The following is a 17,168-nucleotide window of genomic DNA, read 5'->3' on the forward strand; positions in this document are numbered from 1 at the left end:
CATAAAAGATGATTCCGGAAAACCTCTAGAAACTTCTTAGCGAAGGGAATAAATAGAGGACACTGGGCTCCCATTTGGAACAAGCAATTTTGAGGATTCGATTTCTATTTCAATCGAGGCAATTTGTGGTCATTGGTCTGCAAATTTCCATTAGGTCTTTGGGAACGAAAACTCCCCTGGATCTGCATAACTGAGGAGGTGAAATATCCCCCGAAGGGTTGCACATTGGAGATGGTCTTCAGCCATTTCATGTTGAAATTATTTGCTTTTTTGAAATACTGGAGGGGTGACGTTTTGGAGTCTTGAAGATTGGCGAATTCGAGCATTTGAGAACAACAATCGACTTGCAGCTTTAAAAAAATATATCATCTCAGAAGGGCCGACAAAGGGAGCTAGGGTTATATTCATCGACAGTTATTTTTTTGATTTTATCCACTGTTTAACAGCGGCACATTATCATATAAGGAAACCCGGGTCTGCGGATTCTCAAACCCTCGATCACGATAGATATGAACCTCATCCATTAGCAGCTTTGTGGGTTGATAAACAGCAGATCAGGCTCGAACCAATCACCATTTCCGACACAGTGGATATCATATTAAACTTCCGTGGCAGGTGGTAACAGTTTCGGCACGGGTTTTCGGTTGAGACGCAGAGGAAGGAAAACAAACAGCTGTCAGGCCATTAAAACCGCAGGAGAAGATACCGTGGGTAAAGATGGGACGCGATCTATTGTAGACAGAACATGGTGAGAAGCTGTCGAACTCGTCAGGTGGCCATGAGAAATGATGAATCACTGAAGGCTGGGGCACGATAATTTCTTCAACTGGTGGATTTGAACTATCAATAGACATGTGCAAATAGTCGGGCTCCACCCATAAACCCGCAGGGAGAAATCAAACGGATTTCGACCACGCATCAGACGGTTTTTTTTGACCCCGCTAAGTCTGCAGTGCGTTAGAAGGGATGAAGGCACCCATTACTCCTACAGTCAGCGAGGATAGACGTTTTTCAAGCAACCAACAACAGGTTCCATTTCCAATAATGTGCCCAGTAATTTAATAAAATCGAATAGCTAATACTATAGCTCTTTGCAACTGAATCTCTTCCTGATTTGGTCAATATTGTTATTCATTAGTTTAGATTATGGAAAGTATTTGATAAGAGACTTATACTCCCGTACTGTATTCAAGAACTCTTATAGTGAGGGTCATCAGTACTGCTTGACGAAATGTTTAATTCTTGAAGTTGAGTTGTGGGCAGCAATAACCCTGTCGGGATTATTTTAGTGGTATCAGAGCAGTAGTCCTGCCATCCTGATTGGGTAAGAGTACTTTTATGTAACCATATTCCTAGTGTTATTTTCGCAAGAGAACCATATTTAAGGACGGAGATATGGGTGAAAGACAAACACAGAGTCCGCCAAGATTTCCCAGAGTCGATGATGATGAAACCAGAGAATTTTACAGAATCATGACTACCGGACAACAAGAAATAACTCAGACACTATAGGCTTTGACTACCATAATGGAAAGAGTTATTCAGCCTAGGATTCAGGATCAAGGAAGAGGCACATCTGATCACGATGATAGGAGTGTGGCAGGATCACAGGGGGCTCCTAGGCACAGATCATGGACAACAAATAGGCCTACTCGTCCCACCTTCCTAAGGGAAGGGGCTCAGGAGATGGGAGAAGACGATGTACCATAAGATTTCTAGGATGATCTTAGGGCTGCTACGACAGAATGGCAGGCATTACCCCCGCATGTGCGTGAATTATTGAACTTCGATCGATATTTAAACCAAAGAAGGGAACATATGAGGAATAGCCGCCAGAATAGGAGACCTAGAGGAGGTTATGATAGTGAGTTACAACGAGCTGTCAGTAAACTTACTTTACCCTTTTTCGATGGTAGTGGTCAGATGACAACACAAGCTTGGATTCATAAGTTGGACACCTTTCTAGCGTTAAGGCCTATGTCTGAAATAGATGCCATCAGATATGCTACCTTGCATTTGAAAGGCGCAGCTCATGACTGGTGGTCACATGGAATGGTTACCTTGCAACACAATTAGGTAACAACGTATCAGGACTTTGTGGATAGATTAGTTGAACGTTTTGATAAGAAGGATCCAGAAATTTATTTTCGCGACCTTGCACAGTTAAGATAGACTGGCAATTTGGAGGTTTATATTAGTGAATTTCAGAGGTTGTCAGTCATGGTACCAGATGTATCGGAAAGGAGGTTAGTTATCTTATTTACAGAAGGAATTGTCTGAACCCCTCAAGGGATGGATTAAGGCATTTGACCCATCAACATTGCAGGAAGCCATGAGGAAAGCGCGAAGTATGGAGCTTACAGCCCCTTCTAGCAGGTTCACTCCCAGGAGTACTACCTCTTTCAGAGACAATAGGAAGTTTGATAAAAATAAAGGGAAGAGCATTGAAACCAAAGGGAAATCTACCATACACCTAGATACAGAGGCATTAAATGACTTGCGAAGGAAGAAATTATGCTTCTATTGCAAAGGTCCATATGATAGGGATCATGATTGTCCCTTGCGACCAAAAGGGAAAGCCAATAGGGTTATGTGGGCATATTACGAAGAATCGAATTCCGACAGTACGGCAAAAGAGGATGAACACACTGGCTCAGAATCTGAGGAAGAGACAGGAAAGTCAGAACAAAAAGAAGAACCTGAATTACATCTACAACAAGGGCGTTTGTCTAGCATTCAGTAGGAAGGATCTTTCAGATTACGTGGTGTTCTAGCAGGACAGAAGGTGATTACATTGGTTGATACCGGAGCTACATATAACTTCATTGATGCACGATTGGTTGAGCGTCGTGGTATTAAGACAGAAGAATTTGAAGGTCTTCGAGTACAGGTTGCTGATGGGTACACTCTTAAGTGTAATAGGATAGTCAGAGACATGCCTTTACGCCTGAATAATTATGAGTTCAAAGCGGATTACCACGTGGTCAATATGGGTGACTTGGATATCGTTTTGGGTATGACATGGTTACGTTTATTGGGTGAGGTTACCTTTCGACTCAAGGACATGGAAATTAAGTTCGAAGTAGATGGGAGGCAGCATGTATTGAGAGCTATTCGAAATAGTGATATCCGAACGATTTCTCTTAGACAATTGGAAAGATTGGTGAGACATGAGGATCTTGAATGGGCAGCCATGTGTACTCTCATGCCTACACAGGAGGAACAACAAAAGACGGAGTATCATCCTGACATACGAACATTGAGGGAAAAATATAGTAAGGTATTTAGTGATATTCCACCTGGTCCACCACCTGATAGAGGGATCGAGCACATCATCGAATTAGAAGCAGGTGCTAAACCAGTCATGATCACTCCATACAGGCATCCAAAAAGGCTCAAAGACGAAATAGAAAAAACCATCAAGGAGCTTCTGGCGATGGGACACATCAGACATAGCAAGTCTCCTTTTGCTTCTTCAGTAGTCTTGGTTAAGAAGAAAGATGGTTCGTTACGAATGTGTATAGACTACAGGATGTTGAATAAAAGAACCATTAAGAATAGATATCCTATTCCACGGATTGATGAGCTAATAGATGAACTGCATGGGGCATGCTACTTTAGTAAGATTGATTTGAGATCAGGTTACCACCAGATTAGAGTCAGAGAACAGGACATTGAGAAGACTGCATTCAGGTGTCACTGTGGGCATTTTGAGTTTGTAGTAATGCCATTCGGATTGACCAATGCACCAGCTACTTTCCAGTCCACCATGAATAAGGTTTTTCATCGTCAGCTGAGGAAGTTTGTATTAGTCTTCTTTGATGATATCTTGGTATACAGCCGAACATGGCATGAGCATATGGAGCATCTAGAGACAGTACTAAAGACCTTGCAAGAAGAGTCCTTGTATGCCAAAGAGTCCAAATGCGATTTGGGAATGATTGAGTTGTTATACTTAGGTCATATTATCAGCAGAGAAGGAGTACGGATGGATCTTGATAAGATTCGTGCTATTGTGGAGTGGCCTACTCCTGAGAACCTAACTCAGTTAAGAGGATTCCTTGGTTTATGTGGCTTCTATCGTAGATTTGTTTGCGAATATTCAAGACACGCGGCTCCGATGATGGATTTTCTTAAAAAGGGAGCTTTCATTTGGACAGCAAAGGCACAGGCTTGTTTTGATAGATTTAAGAAGATCATGACTTCATGTCCGGTACTAGCATTGCCTAATTTCTCAAAACCATTTGAACTTCAGTGTGATGCCTCAGGAGATGGTATTGGGGCCGTTTTGATGCAGGATAAACACCCAATTGCATATGAAAGTAGAAAACTCTGTGGGCCAGAGAGATCATTCAGCATTTACGACAAGGAGATGTTAGCTATCATGCATGCATTAGCTAAGTTCAGGCAGTACTTAGTAGGTGGCAAATTTTGCATAAAAACTGACCACAACAGCTTAAGACATTTCCTTGGGCAAAGGGATCTCAATGATAGGCAGCAGAAATGGGTCAGTAAGTTACAGGCATATGACTTTGATATATCTTATGTTAAGGGCACGCAGAATGTGGTAGCGGATGCCTTGTCATGCAGACCACATCTTAGTTCAATGATTGAGATCTCTGAGGACTGGAAGCATTTGATTATTGCAGAATATGCTAGAGACTCATGGGCATCAGGGATAGTTGACGGGACAGTTGTTGACACCAGGTATACACTTGTGGATGAGTTGATTGTTTACAAGAACAGGATATTTTTAGTCCCAGGATCGAAGGTAAAGCAATTTATTATGCGAGCTCTTCATAATTCACCTATAGCTGGTCATCCTAGATATTTTAAAACATATAGACAGGTGCGAGAACAGTTTACATGGAAAGGACTTAAAAAGGATGTTTTGCAGTATGTTCGTGAGTGTTCTGTTTGCCAACAGAATAAACAGGAGCACACCTTTCTAGCAGGACTTCTACAGCCACTTCCCATTCCGTGTCAGAAGTGGGAATACATATCCATGGATTTCATTACCGGGTTGCCCAAGGCTCAGGGATGTGATTGCATTTATGTGGTGGTGGATAGGCTAACAAAATATGCTCATTTCTTTCCCATCACCACTACTTATACTGCAGTACAGGTAGCTGAAGTATTCTTTAGAGAGGTTTTCAGGTTACATGGGATACCCCGCAGTATTGTCAGTGACAGGGATAGTAGGTTCTTGAGTCATTTTTGGCGAGAGGTGTTTCGATTATGCGGCACTGAGCTCACACCCAGTACTAGTTATCACTCGCAAACCGATGGACAGACGGAGATAGTGAAAAAATGGGTGGAAGGCTACTTAAGGAATTACGTAGCTGATCAACAGAAGGCTTGGGTAAGATGGATTTATTTATGTGAGTATTGCTATAACACCACTTTCCACATGTCTATCCAAATGACACCTTTTCGAGCATTATACGACTATGATACACCCAGTTTCATTGACTTATTGATGAGTGATGTTCGGGTTCCACGTGCTAGGGATTTGATGCAAGAAAGTAAAGATATTATTAGCTCTCTACATGATAACATCGCTCGGGCACAGAATCAGTATAAGCAATATGCAGATCAAAAGAGGACGGAGAGGAGCTTTGAGGTGGACGACATGGTTTACTTAATGCTTCAACCATTTCGACAATCTACTCTCAAAAAGAGTGGGTCAGAAAAGCTTAAACCCAGGTATTATGGACCTTTCAGGATCATCAGGCGAATAGGGGAATTGGCTTATGAGCTTGAGCTTCCAGCAGATAGCAAAGTATATAATGTGTTTCATGTATCACGTCTCAAAAAGGCGTTGGGACAGAATGTGATACCTTCTGCAGAATTACCTCCATTGGATGATGAAGGGAAATTGATCCTAGTGCTGAAATTCATTTTAGAAAGCAGAGAAAAACAGCTCCGTAGAAGAGTAATCAGAGAATATTTGGTTAAATGGAAGGATCTACCAGTCGAAGATGCTACTTGGGAGAATGAGACCATTTTGCAGCATCCAGCTCTGAGATTGCTTGAGGGCAAGCAATTTCAGGAAGGGCGGACTGTCATGTCCCCTTTTTAGCGACATAATTGTAACAGGGGATTTGCCTATCATTGACTCTCGTAGGAAAATAATTTTGGGAAGAGGGTCAATTTTGTCTTTCGATTAAGTAAGTGGGGGCCTACTCGTCCTAATATTAAATAAAGGTTGAAATCCAACTTTATAAAGTTATTTATTTAATGTTATAAAGTTTTACATCATAAAAGATGATTCCAAAAAACTTCCAGAAACTTCTCAGCGAAGGGAATAAATAGAGGACACTGGGCTCCCATTTGGAACAAGCGATTTTGAGGATTCGATTTCTATTTCAATCGAGGCAATTTGTGGTCATTGGTCTGCAAATTTCCATTAGGTCTTTGGGAACGAAAACTCCCCTAGATCTGCATAACTGAGGAGGTGAAATATCCCCCGAAGGGTTGCACATTGGAGATGGTCTTCAGCCATTTCATGTTGAAATTATTTGCTTTTTCAGAATACTGGAGGGGTGACGTTTTGGAGTCTTGAAGATTGGCGAATTCGAGCATTTGAGAACAACAATCGACTTGCAGCTTTAAAAAAATATATCATCTCAGAAGGGCCGACAAAGGGAGCTAGGGTTATATTCATCGACAGTTATTTTTTTGATTTTATCCACTGTTTAACAGCGGCACATTATCATATAAGGAAACTCGGGTCTGTGGATTCTCAAACCCTCGATCGCGATAGATATGAACCTCATCCATTAGCAGCTTTGCGGGTTGATAAACAGCAGATCAGGCTCGAACCAATCACCATTTTCGACACAGTGGATATCATATTAAACCTCCGTGGCAGGTGGTAACAGTGTCGGCACGGGTTTTCGGCTGAGACGCGGAGGAAGGAAAACAAACAGCTGTCGGGCCATTAAAACCGTAGGAGAAGATACCGCGGGTAAAGATGGGACGCGATCTATTGTAGACAGAACATGGTGAGAAGCTGCCGAACCCATCAGGTGGCCATGAGAAACGATGAATCACTGAAGGCTGGGGCGTGATAATTTCTTCAACCGGTGGATTCAAACTATCAATAGACATGCGCAAATAGTCGGGCTCCACCCATAAACCCGCAGGGAGAAATCAAACGGATTTCGACCACGCATCAGACGGTTTTTTCGACCCCGCTAAGTCTGCAGTGCGTTAGAAGGAACGAAGGCACCCATTACTCCTACAGTCAGCAAGGATAGACGTTTTTCAAGCAACCAGCAACAGGTTCCATTTCCAATAATGTGCCCAGTAATTTAATAAAATCGAATAGCTAATACTATAGCTCTTTGCAACTGAATCTCTTCCTGATTTGGTCAATATTGTTATTCATTAGTTTAGATTATGGCAAGTATTTGATAAGAGACTTATACTCCCGTACTGTATTCAAGAACTCTTATAGTGAGGGTCATCAGTACTGCTTGACGAAATGTTTAATTCTTGAAGTTGAGTTGTGGGCAGCAATAACCCTGTCGGGATTATTTCATTGACCTAACAATCATTTGTAAATCCTTTAACCATGTGACATTCCAAGTGAATGATCTAAAGTCCTCTAACAAGCCTCACTCCTAACAGGGTGATTGAAATCCTTTAACTAGGTCATATTTAATAGTGTGCATTGTAACCTTTAATAGGGTTAGCTTTTCACAAGGCATCACTTTAGAAGAGTGAAAATGAGTAGCATGTTACTGGTGGTTTTTTCCAAATTGGGTTCCATGTTAAATCATTGTATCAAATGTGTTATTGAATTTGTTATGTTTCATGTTTACATTTTTGCAAATTGATTTGACAGTAACCAACAAGTTTAAGTGATTGCATAATCTAATGGATGCATGCATGATGAAAATATTTTATGGATATGGTTTCACTAAGTTGTGAAAAGTTTTAATTGTACATCTAGACCTTGGATAACTAATTCACCCCCCATCTCAGTTATTCTAAAGAATTTCAACACTAATTCATACCTACTTTAAACTTCAAAAATTATATAATATCCAGAGCCAAAATATAAAACCATTTGTTCTAAAATTTGTAGAAAGAAAAAGCTGAAAAACATTCCAGCAAGAAGTTAGTCCCACATATCGACATAAACATATAATGTAAAACCCTGTAGGGTATCCAGTACATAGTAAACAACAACATAATAGTAAAAATAGAAAAAAAAAAACTAGACCCAAGGCTAGCTACCCTCCTTCTTTCTAGGATCCTCATCCTTCTTCTCCTTAGGAATTTCCTAGTACATGTTCCCCCCCTCCATCATGACCTGTTTGTCTAGGAGCATCTTTAACTAGTCCTTTTCTAGGAACCCAAAAATGGATTGGGTTGTCTCACTCTCCTTGCCTAGGTCATTCTCGTCTTTATTCACTTGCAAAATGTAAAGGATGGTGGCCATGGAATGCATGACTTTGGTGGAGAATTCCACAAAATTTTCAAATTTTTGGTAGATAGCACTATGATTGTCTGGAAAATCCCTCATTGGTTGCTCTAGCCTATCGAGTCTATCCTTGTTGTGGCTTTGGCGGCGGCTATGCTTGCCTTTTATCCCCCACCTTTAGGAGTATCTTTCCTAGGGGAGGTGATGTCTTTCCCTCCACTTCTTGTTAGGGTAGTTTCAAGGGTGTCATAGATGTGAAAGGGGCTAGGGTGGATGGGGATAGGCTTTCAATCCTAGGGTAGTCTCTTCCTTTTGACAAGTTTAACATCACTTTCAATAGATTTAGAGTTGGAATCATGCTTGGGGGGACTTGAATTTTTCCAACCGGAGGCATTTGCTAGTTGTTTAGGTACTTTTCTTACTCTTCCTAGTGTTTATATTCAAATTAATGAGGATAATTTTAACCTTAGGGCTAGGGGTTTTCTTGGTTTTCTTGTGACTAGGACTAGGGCTAGGTTTCAAAGGGACTTGGGGGGTGATAGAATACATCATATTGACCAGGAGCAATGAGTTTTGGGTAAGATGGTAGATATAGAGCTTATTGATGAACCCTTGATGGATAAGATAAAAGGTTTTACCATACTATTTTTTCCTCCTAGCCTTATAGATACAATCTTCCATAGAATGTAACAAAAGAAATGGAAAGGAAATATGATCTAGGTTTTTGAAGTGGTTAAAAAATTGGAAATGGTAATAATAGAGTACCAAAAACTGATCCTCAAGGGTAATGTATCTCATAATAGCATAGTAGATGACATCCTAGGGTTTAAGCAAGTCTTCCCTTGAAAACCCACCACACATCTACACTAGTTCCTCCTTAAATTTGAAGAACATTCATAGACTAGTTTCCTTGTTTACCTTGGCTTGCTTGTGCTAATTCTTGCCTTCCAAGACAAACCCTCCAACCTTCGCAATGACTTCCTCTGAGATTTTGAAACCTGTCCCATTGATTGTCACTTTCCTATATCATTCCAAAAATTGAAGAACTCCATTGAAACATTCTCATCATGTTTTGCCATCCCTTCCATAAATTATAATAGGCCACCTTCCTGTAGATAAACCATCATTGCTTCTCTCTTAGGGATGCAAGCCTCCACTCCCATAGGTTCAATACGATCACTAGTGTCCATGCCATCACCCAGTTCAACCATCAACTCTTCAAAAAATTTTGACATAGCCTTGTTGCAAGTTTGGTAGTTACAAAATATTAAATAAATTACACCTAAGATTAAAATGAAAAGGCAGTGAAAAACCATCATAAGTCTGCAAAATTGAGAAAATACCCTTAGTGAGACATGTTAATAGTCTCTTTCCATCCTTAAACAACCATCACCAACTTTATATTGAGTGGGAATTAACAACTTGTCTTTTTATCATCAATTGCCAATTTATTACATCTTGGAAAATCCACCCTTTGTGCCCTTTTTCAGCAATACTTATAGCTCACAACAATCAAATCATTAATGTGAATCCTCATACAATCTTTTCAAATGACCCCTTTTTCAAGAGCCTTGTTTTTCCACCCACATAGATAATTGAAGGCCTGGCACTTGTTGTGATAATTCATATGGCTCTATTGTAACTACACTCCCTTTCCATCATAACTTCACTTGATGATGGAAACTGTCTGAAATCCTCCCATTCAATTAGCTGCATGACATTATGGCCAAATTTTTCCAGCTCATCTGCCACACCATTCCATTTGTGATATATGCATTCCACATGAATCTCATGACATTCTTGCATCAACTTGCAGATTTTATCAATTATCACTTTGATCAACCAACTCCTCCAACCCTCTACCTCAAAAACATTAATAATTAACACTGGCCCCCCCTCAATGGAAAGCTTATTAATTCCACATGTTCTCACAATTCTTAAACCCTACAAAAGTGCCAAGGTTTTTGCTTTATTGTTTGAGCCACCTCTACAGTTTCCACTATATGCAACCACTAGATTTCCCATACTATTGTGAAAGACACCTCCTACCACCATACTTCCCATCATGGCCGAACCATCAAAATTAAGTTTGATCCAGGACTCAAGGGAGGGTGTGACACTGTCTTCTTTCTAGCCATGGCTTTGGAATTGCCAAATTGTGATACCATTGGGCATACATCCCAAGTAGAAGCCCACTTCATGTCAAGTCTGCCCGAGGGGTTTGGGGGGGCTTCCATTGCTAGATCCCACTGCATTTGTCTAGAAGTCTAATAACCTGTAGGGTGACCCTCGAACTAATAGTGGCTTGTTCCCTAAAAATTATATTATTCCTCTCCTTCTAGATTTTCCATGAGACATATAGGGGAAGTATAAACCATAAGTATTTAAGATAATGGTGGGCAGACAAACTGTCCCAATGCACAAATTGTTGTAGTTCACCATCAACACACCACTGGACCTCCCATATGGCAAGTGATTAAAGTTAAAGTTAAGGTGAAGTTATGATTATAATTTAGTTAGGGTTTGGGTTAGTGTTAAATATTGATTAGGGTTGTAACTATGAATAGTATATTTATCATTAAAATTAGGTTTACTTATTATTTAAATTATTTAAAAAATACAATTATGTTCACAGTTTGATTAGGTTTACAATTAGGATAACAAATCATTTAAAGTTGAATTTAGGAGATTTCAATTATGTCATTCATAGTTGATTAGAACTAAGGTGTAAAGTACATTACACTCATGCCTAATTAAAACTAGGTTTAAGTTATGGATTAACTAGGTTTAAAGTTGTGATTTTGGCATGGTTATGGCTCTATGATAAAGGTTGAATTAAGGTTATACTTGAATTTAGGTTTAGGATTAAAGTTAAGATTATATTAAGGTAAGAGTTTCAGTACTTAGAGTTTAAATGAGGTTATAATAAAAATTACATTTTAATTAGTGTAATAAGTAAGTTTAGACTTAATATTGGAATCAGGTTCAACTAAAGTTACCAAACCTAACCATGATTTTATCCTAATCTTATTTCATATTAATATTATTATATTAGTATTTAAAAATGCAATAATTCCACTAGAGTTAATGTTAAAATTAAACTCATAAGTTGGGTTGTGATGTGATTAGTATTAAATCACAGTAATAGAAGAATTCAAGTTACCATAAATTATAATTAGGGCTTAGATTATATTTTAATTATGGTTTGTATAGAATTAGATCTAACAAGTTGATAGATACCTATATTTAATTAGGGTTAGGTTTAATATTAAATTATAATTTAATTTAAAAAGTTATTTGGAATAAGGTTAAGGTTAGATTTGGGTCATGTTTAATAATAAATTAAAGTTATAACAAGAATAATTTGAGTTAGAAAGTACAATTTGAATTAGATATATTATCTATCATATTAGTAATAATAATCCTAATTTGGATTCAATTGAAATTATAAGACAAAATATTGGAAGGATTACAATTTTGTAGATATAGCTAGGTAAGGGTTAAATATATAGATATAATTAAGCAAGATAAAACTAGAATTAGGATTTGGCTTAGTGTTAGATTTTTTATTAGGTATGTAGCTATAAATAGAATATTTATAATTACATTTTGTTTAATTTATAATTTAAATAATTTTTAAATTAGAATTGAGGTTCTAAGGTTTGATTAAGGTTGTAATCATTTAAGGTTAAAGTTAGGATTAAGGTTATCCATTTCTAGTTAATTAGGATTAAGGTAAAATTATCATTTGGACTATGATTTAATTAAGGTTAAGGGTAATATTAAGAATTAATTAGGCTTAGTTTTATTATTTTAGGATAAATATCAAGATATAGTTAAGGTTAAGGTTATCATTCAAATAAATTCACAATTAAATTATATTTATAATTCATATAAGCTAAGGGTTAGGGTTCTATGATAAAACTTGGAGTTAAGGTTAGAGTTAAATTAAAATTTAGGACCAAAATTTTGGTTAAATTAAGGTTAGAGTTTCTCTAGTTTGGGTTTAAATGAAGTTATAATTAAAATTTGATTTTCTTAATATTAGAATTAGGATTTAGGTTTAATAAGGGTTATAAATTTAGAGGTAGAGTTAGGAATAAGTTCAACTAAGGTTACCTAATTTCAAACCTAATCATAGTTTTGATCTTATTTTATTTAATATTGATTGTATTATATTATTTACTACCAATTTTAAATAAGATTAAATTGGGAATAGGGGTTGAAGCCATCTATAGTAGAAAGTAAAAACAAGTCAAAGGGCATCAAAAGGGGAGCTCAAAAGGAGTGACACCACCAAAAAAACTAAAAGGGATAGTATATCCATACTTGATAAGATGCTTTTGATTGGAGCTAATGGAGTGAAAATAAGAATTTAGTCTTTCAAGAGGTTACATTTTTTTAGAACAAAGAGGTTTTTCATGGGAATGTGAACCAAATCCATACGACATTTTCAAAATGACACCTTAAACCCTAAAACTTAACTAGTCAAGGAACTTGATAACACACAAAGAACAATGAGAGGCATCCATAACCTATTGCTTACAATACCAAATAGAAAAAATATTATTTCATAGAAGGAAAGAGGCCATGGATACCATAATCAACTTTATGTTTTAGGGATTACTTTAGTAGTGGCACCTCAAAGGGTATCTCTTATGTTGAGAAAGTTGCAAATGGAACTGGTAGCATATGGTTGTTCCTTTCCCTATCTACAACTCTATTGTTATCACTTTCATAAGGATTTTGTGGAGGAGATCAATACTATGGCTTATAATTCATTTTCATGAGCTCATTTGTAAAACAATTGAACCCTCTCTTCCTCTTCTTTGCTAGTGGATCTTTAATCACTAGACACCTCTTATATTAGGTACGGTTCAAAATTTCCCTCTTGCTAAAGAAGTTTTGTCTACTAAGTTTGAGAAAGCTTTTGATAGACAGTTTATTCTTTGCAAGGATTTTTTTCACCTTGGATAATTTTTTCCCTTTAATGATGAAGCCATGGCATGAGGATTTCAACCCTTCCTCAAATTTTTTTTCTAAGGTTCTTATTTGGGTTGGGCTCCCTTATGTCCCTCATCATCTTTGGGTTGATCGGGTCCTTGAAGAAGTAGGTGATGCTCTTGTCTTGATGATTGATGAGGATTCCTCTTATATGTTCTACTCTACCTGTGTTTGTATTCTTGTTGACATCAATTCTTCTAAGGGTGCTAGGATCTAGCCTCCGGACTACAAGTTTTTCCCTTTTAGATATAGAAAGTGCATGTTGCAACTAACTATGGATTGAAAAATAATTCCTCATGGGCACGGTCCTTAAAAACCTACCTCATACAAGTAAGCCTATTACAGGTGGGGTTAATAGTTCTATGGATTTGTAGGCTTGACATGTTGCAGCCAAGGTTGAAGAAGGATGGATTACACTTAAAGGGAAATATTCAAATAATCCTTTAAAACTCCATTTCAGAACCCCAATAAAATCTGCTTTCTCTTAATAAAAAACTTCAGGTTTCGGGACAATTCAATAACACGCTTTCGTCAAAGAACTTTGGACAGAAGATGTGTTCGAAAGGTATCCTGAAACCTTGAACCAAAAAACGAAAAAGAGCAAGAAAATTTCTCAGAGCAAGGTCGCCCAACCTTCAAGCACAAGATTAAGGAAAAACCCAGAACGAACCGATAAAAGGAAAAGTTAACAGAAGTCACTTGTAACGAAGTCCCATGACTCTTTTTCATCCCCATTGAAAAGGAGTAGAAGAGACATAAGACACTCACTAAGCCGCCTTCATCTGCAGGTAGAACATGGAAGGCATCTGGAAAACAAGCACATTGAAAACATTGACCCCGTGGTTCCAAACAGAGCAGCTCACTCCTCGAATCCTTCAAAGCCTAGGACACGAAAGATCAACCAGCAGGAGGTCACCATTCCTCAGCTAAAACAATAAAGTGTGAAACCTCCGAGAACAGGATGCAATGTAATGTCCTCGTTTTCAGTTAATTAAAAAAGTCTGATCAACAATAGATGATTCCCGTATAAACATTGCCGCCAATATCGTTGTAAACATCTGCAAGGGGATAGAGGGATGAAAATGTCCGATTCCCGCAAAACAGTGAAGCGATGAGAGGATTGGTGAGCCTTTCAAAACAGTGAAGATGAGAAACAATTGTTCGATGGAGTACTCATACAGTAAAACTATTAAATTATAATTTGGTCTCACGCGATCATGAGAACACAAGAAAACTCCGATTCTCTGATACATATAGACAGACATCTAATCTCATTTTCTTAGCCACGGATTTTCTATTCTTTTTCGCAACAAGAAAACAAGTAACTTCGTTGAAGGAAAAAGTTTATCTGGATAGAGATACTATGACAATAATTTCCAGCACCAATTTTTTCTTCTTCAGTTCAACCTTGAAAATTTAAATATAAAACATACGCATCCATAACTAACTGTAGTAAAACTCTGTTTCCTCTAATATCTGAAGTAAGCTAAACTGGATTCTCTACCTTTTGGTAACATATTCAAACTATTACACTTCATTCTTTTTCGAATAGTGAAGAGTTTATTATTAAATACTTCATCAACAAGAGCTTTAGCTAACATCCGCACCATTACTTTGCTCCCTTCACTGCGACTGAATCATATAAAAAATATTCATCAATATTCAAAACTTCTCTGAACTAAACTAAATCAAACAGAACATGCCTAAAGACAAACGCATAATCTGGAGCCCACAAAAGAAAGAGTCAGAAGCTTCTCTTTAAGATTTTAAAAAACCCTAAACAAAACTTTCACGCTCTCCGCAGCTCAAAACCAAATCAAATTTATGCCATGAGAAGCTAAACTAGAGTCTTCGAAACGAGCTTAACAAAGGAAAAAAAAACCCTAAGACGTTTTTTATCTGGATATCTTGAGCACGGTGAAAGCTCCTTTGCCAGAGTCATTACAAATCTTAACTTCATTGCATGCTTTGAGATCGTCAAGAGTGAGATACTGTTTCCTGGCGGTGGCCCAGTTGGCGTTGGAACTGTGAATCCAGACATATGGCTCACCTTTTCCATTGCTCTGAGAATAGTTGTCTCGTATCTTGCAGCGGTTGAGCGTCTTGGCACATCCAGGCCCCAGTCTGTAGGACTTCCTGAGCGTTGAACCCAATCTGATTTGTACCTCCAAAGGCCCCTCTGTCAGGTTTCGAACCTTCGTCTCTCCACCGCTACCAATGCAAGGCAGCAAAAGGCACATCTTTAACCCTAGGCAGTTTTCTGGGCAGAGCCCTTAAATGCAATGCCTAGGGTGATGCCCTTGCAGAGAAAAGCAACAAATCCAGTGAGTGGTATGAAATGGAAGGGCTTTGTAGGGTTTTTATAGAGAGCTTGGCAGTGGGAGCAAAGAACAGAAGTGAGCGTTATTAAAAAAATTTCATTCATTCATTCAATAGGCATTAGCCAAATAATGGCAGTGAGCTGTTTTTTTAAATTGGTCAAAATCAAGCACTGGGAGCTGCGCTCTGCTGTGATAGACCAATCTCTCATTTCTTCTTTAATTGCTGGGTATTATTGGAAATATGCATTTTATTGTTATTCGTGTCAAGAAATTAAATTTTATCAAATTGAAGGGTGGACAGCACCTTCCTTAGTCTAAGTAGTCATCCCTTTCTAGCTTCTCGGAATCTTCCTCACCGCCCCCAAATTAAGACCCTTTGCCCTCCATCATAAAAACTCTTCTCCACATTAAAACATACCCCAAGACATGAGAAAAAAGAAGTGAGTGTATAGGCATGGGTAATCAAAGGGGGGCTTTCCTATAAATATTAAGATTTATAATTAAAAAAATCTTCCAAATATTATATTTCAAGGACTATTGGAAGCTGATTGGACTTATATGGTTTAGTTATCAAGGTTGGCAACTGGCTGATTGTAAATATATTTCTATTACTAAAGTTTTAAATAATTTTTATTTATTTATAAATGTATACATATCATTATGAAGATTCAATGTATGTTGGATTCAAAATACTTTTGTATGTTTGCCTACAAAATATAATGGAGTGGCCATGGAGTCTTTAAATTATAAATCTCTGTGAGAGTAAGTCTTGTCTTAGAATTTTAAAGATTTAGTATTTAATGTATAAATATCATTATGTTAATTAATTGTATGATGAATTCAAAATATTTGATTTCTTCTTCCCAATTAATGATCTTGGGAACACATTTCAATTGTAAATAAAGGTTTGAATAAGTTTTGTCTTAAAACTTAAAGATTGATAAGATTTTAGGGCCCGTTTGTTTTCTGGAATTAACCTGGAATAGGGAAATGGGAATAGGAAAATTGGAATAAATCTATTCCAATTTTGGCCCAAAATGAGAATAAATCGAATTCCAAGTATTTTTTGGAATTAGATTTATTCTTGCATTGGACCAAAATTGGAATGGATTTATTCCAATTTTCCTATTCCCGTTTCCCTATTCCAGGTTAATTCCAGCAAACAAACGGGCCCTTAAAGTAAATAATATCATGAAGAAATATCTTTAAATGACTATTCCAAGTACATCATTTTACTAAAGGTTGAAAAATAGTTATTTAATTTATTTTAATACCCTAAAACTATCATTATTTATTGAAAATATTATAGTATTCACCTTCTAAATCTACATAAGAGGAAGTCTTCAAAAAATTAAAATAAATTAAAATACAAAACTAAGTATATAATTATAAATTTAATAAAACTAGTT

At 37.5% G+C, this 17,168-nt stretch overlaps 1 protein-coding gene across 1 annotated transcript; it reads right to left on the bottom strand.

Annotated features, from left to right (window-relative positions):
- Positions 1-15,333: 15,333 nt before the first annotated feature.
- On the bottom strand, positions 15,334-15,678 carry LOC149539325 (uncharacterized). Its single transcript, XM_089802543.1, has one exon. The coding sequence runs from the start codon at positions 15,676-15,678 to the stop codon at positions 15,334-15,336; it is 345 nt and encodes a 114-aa protein (XP_089658669.1).
- Between the last annotated feature and the right edge of the window lie 1,490 nt (positions 15,679-17,168).

Source organism: Cupressus sempervirens, chromosome 9, assembly GCF_028749045.1.
Source record: "Cupressus sempervirens isolate cs-2001-9-10 chromosome 9, ASM2874904v1, whole genome shotgun sequence".
Taxonomy (NCBI): Eukaryota; Viridiplantae; Streptophyta; class Pinopsida; order Cupressales; family Cupressaceae; genus Cupressus; species Cupressus sempervirens.

Excerpts from the sequence above, each read along its gene's own strand:
- LOC149539325 (XM_089802543.1), bottom strand. The coding sequence starts at position 15,678 with ATGTGCCTTTTGCTGCCTTGCATTGGTAGCGGTGGAGAGACGAAGGTT.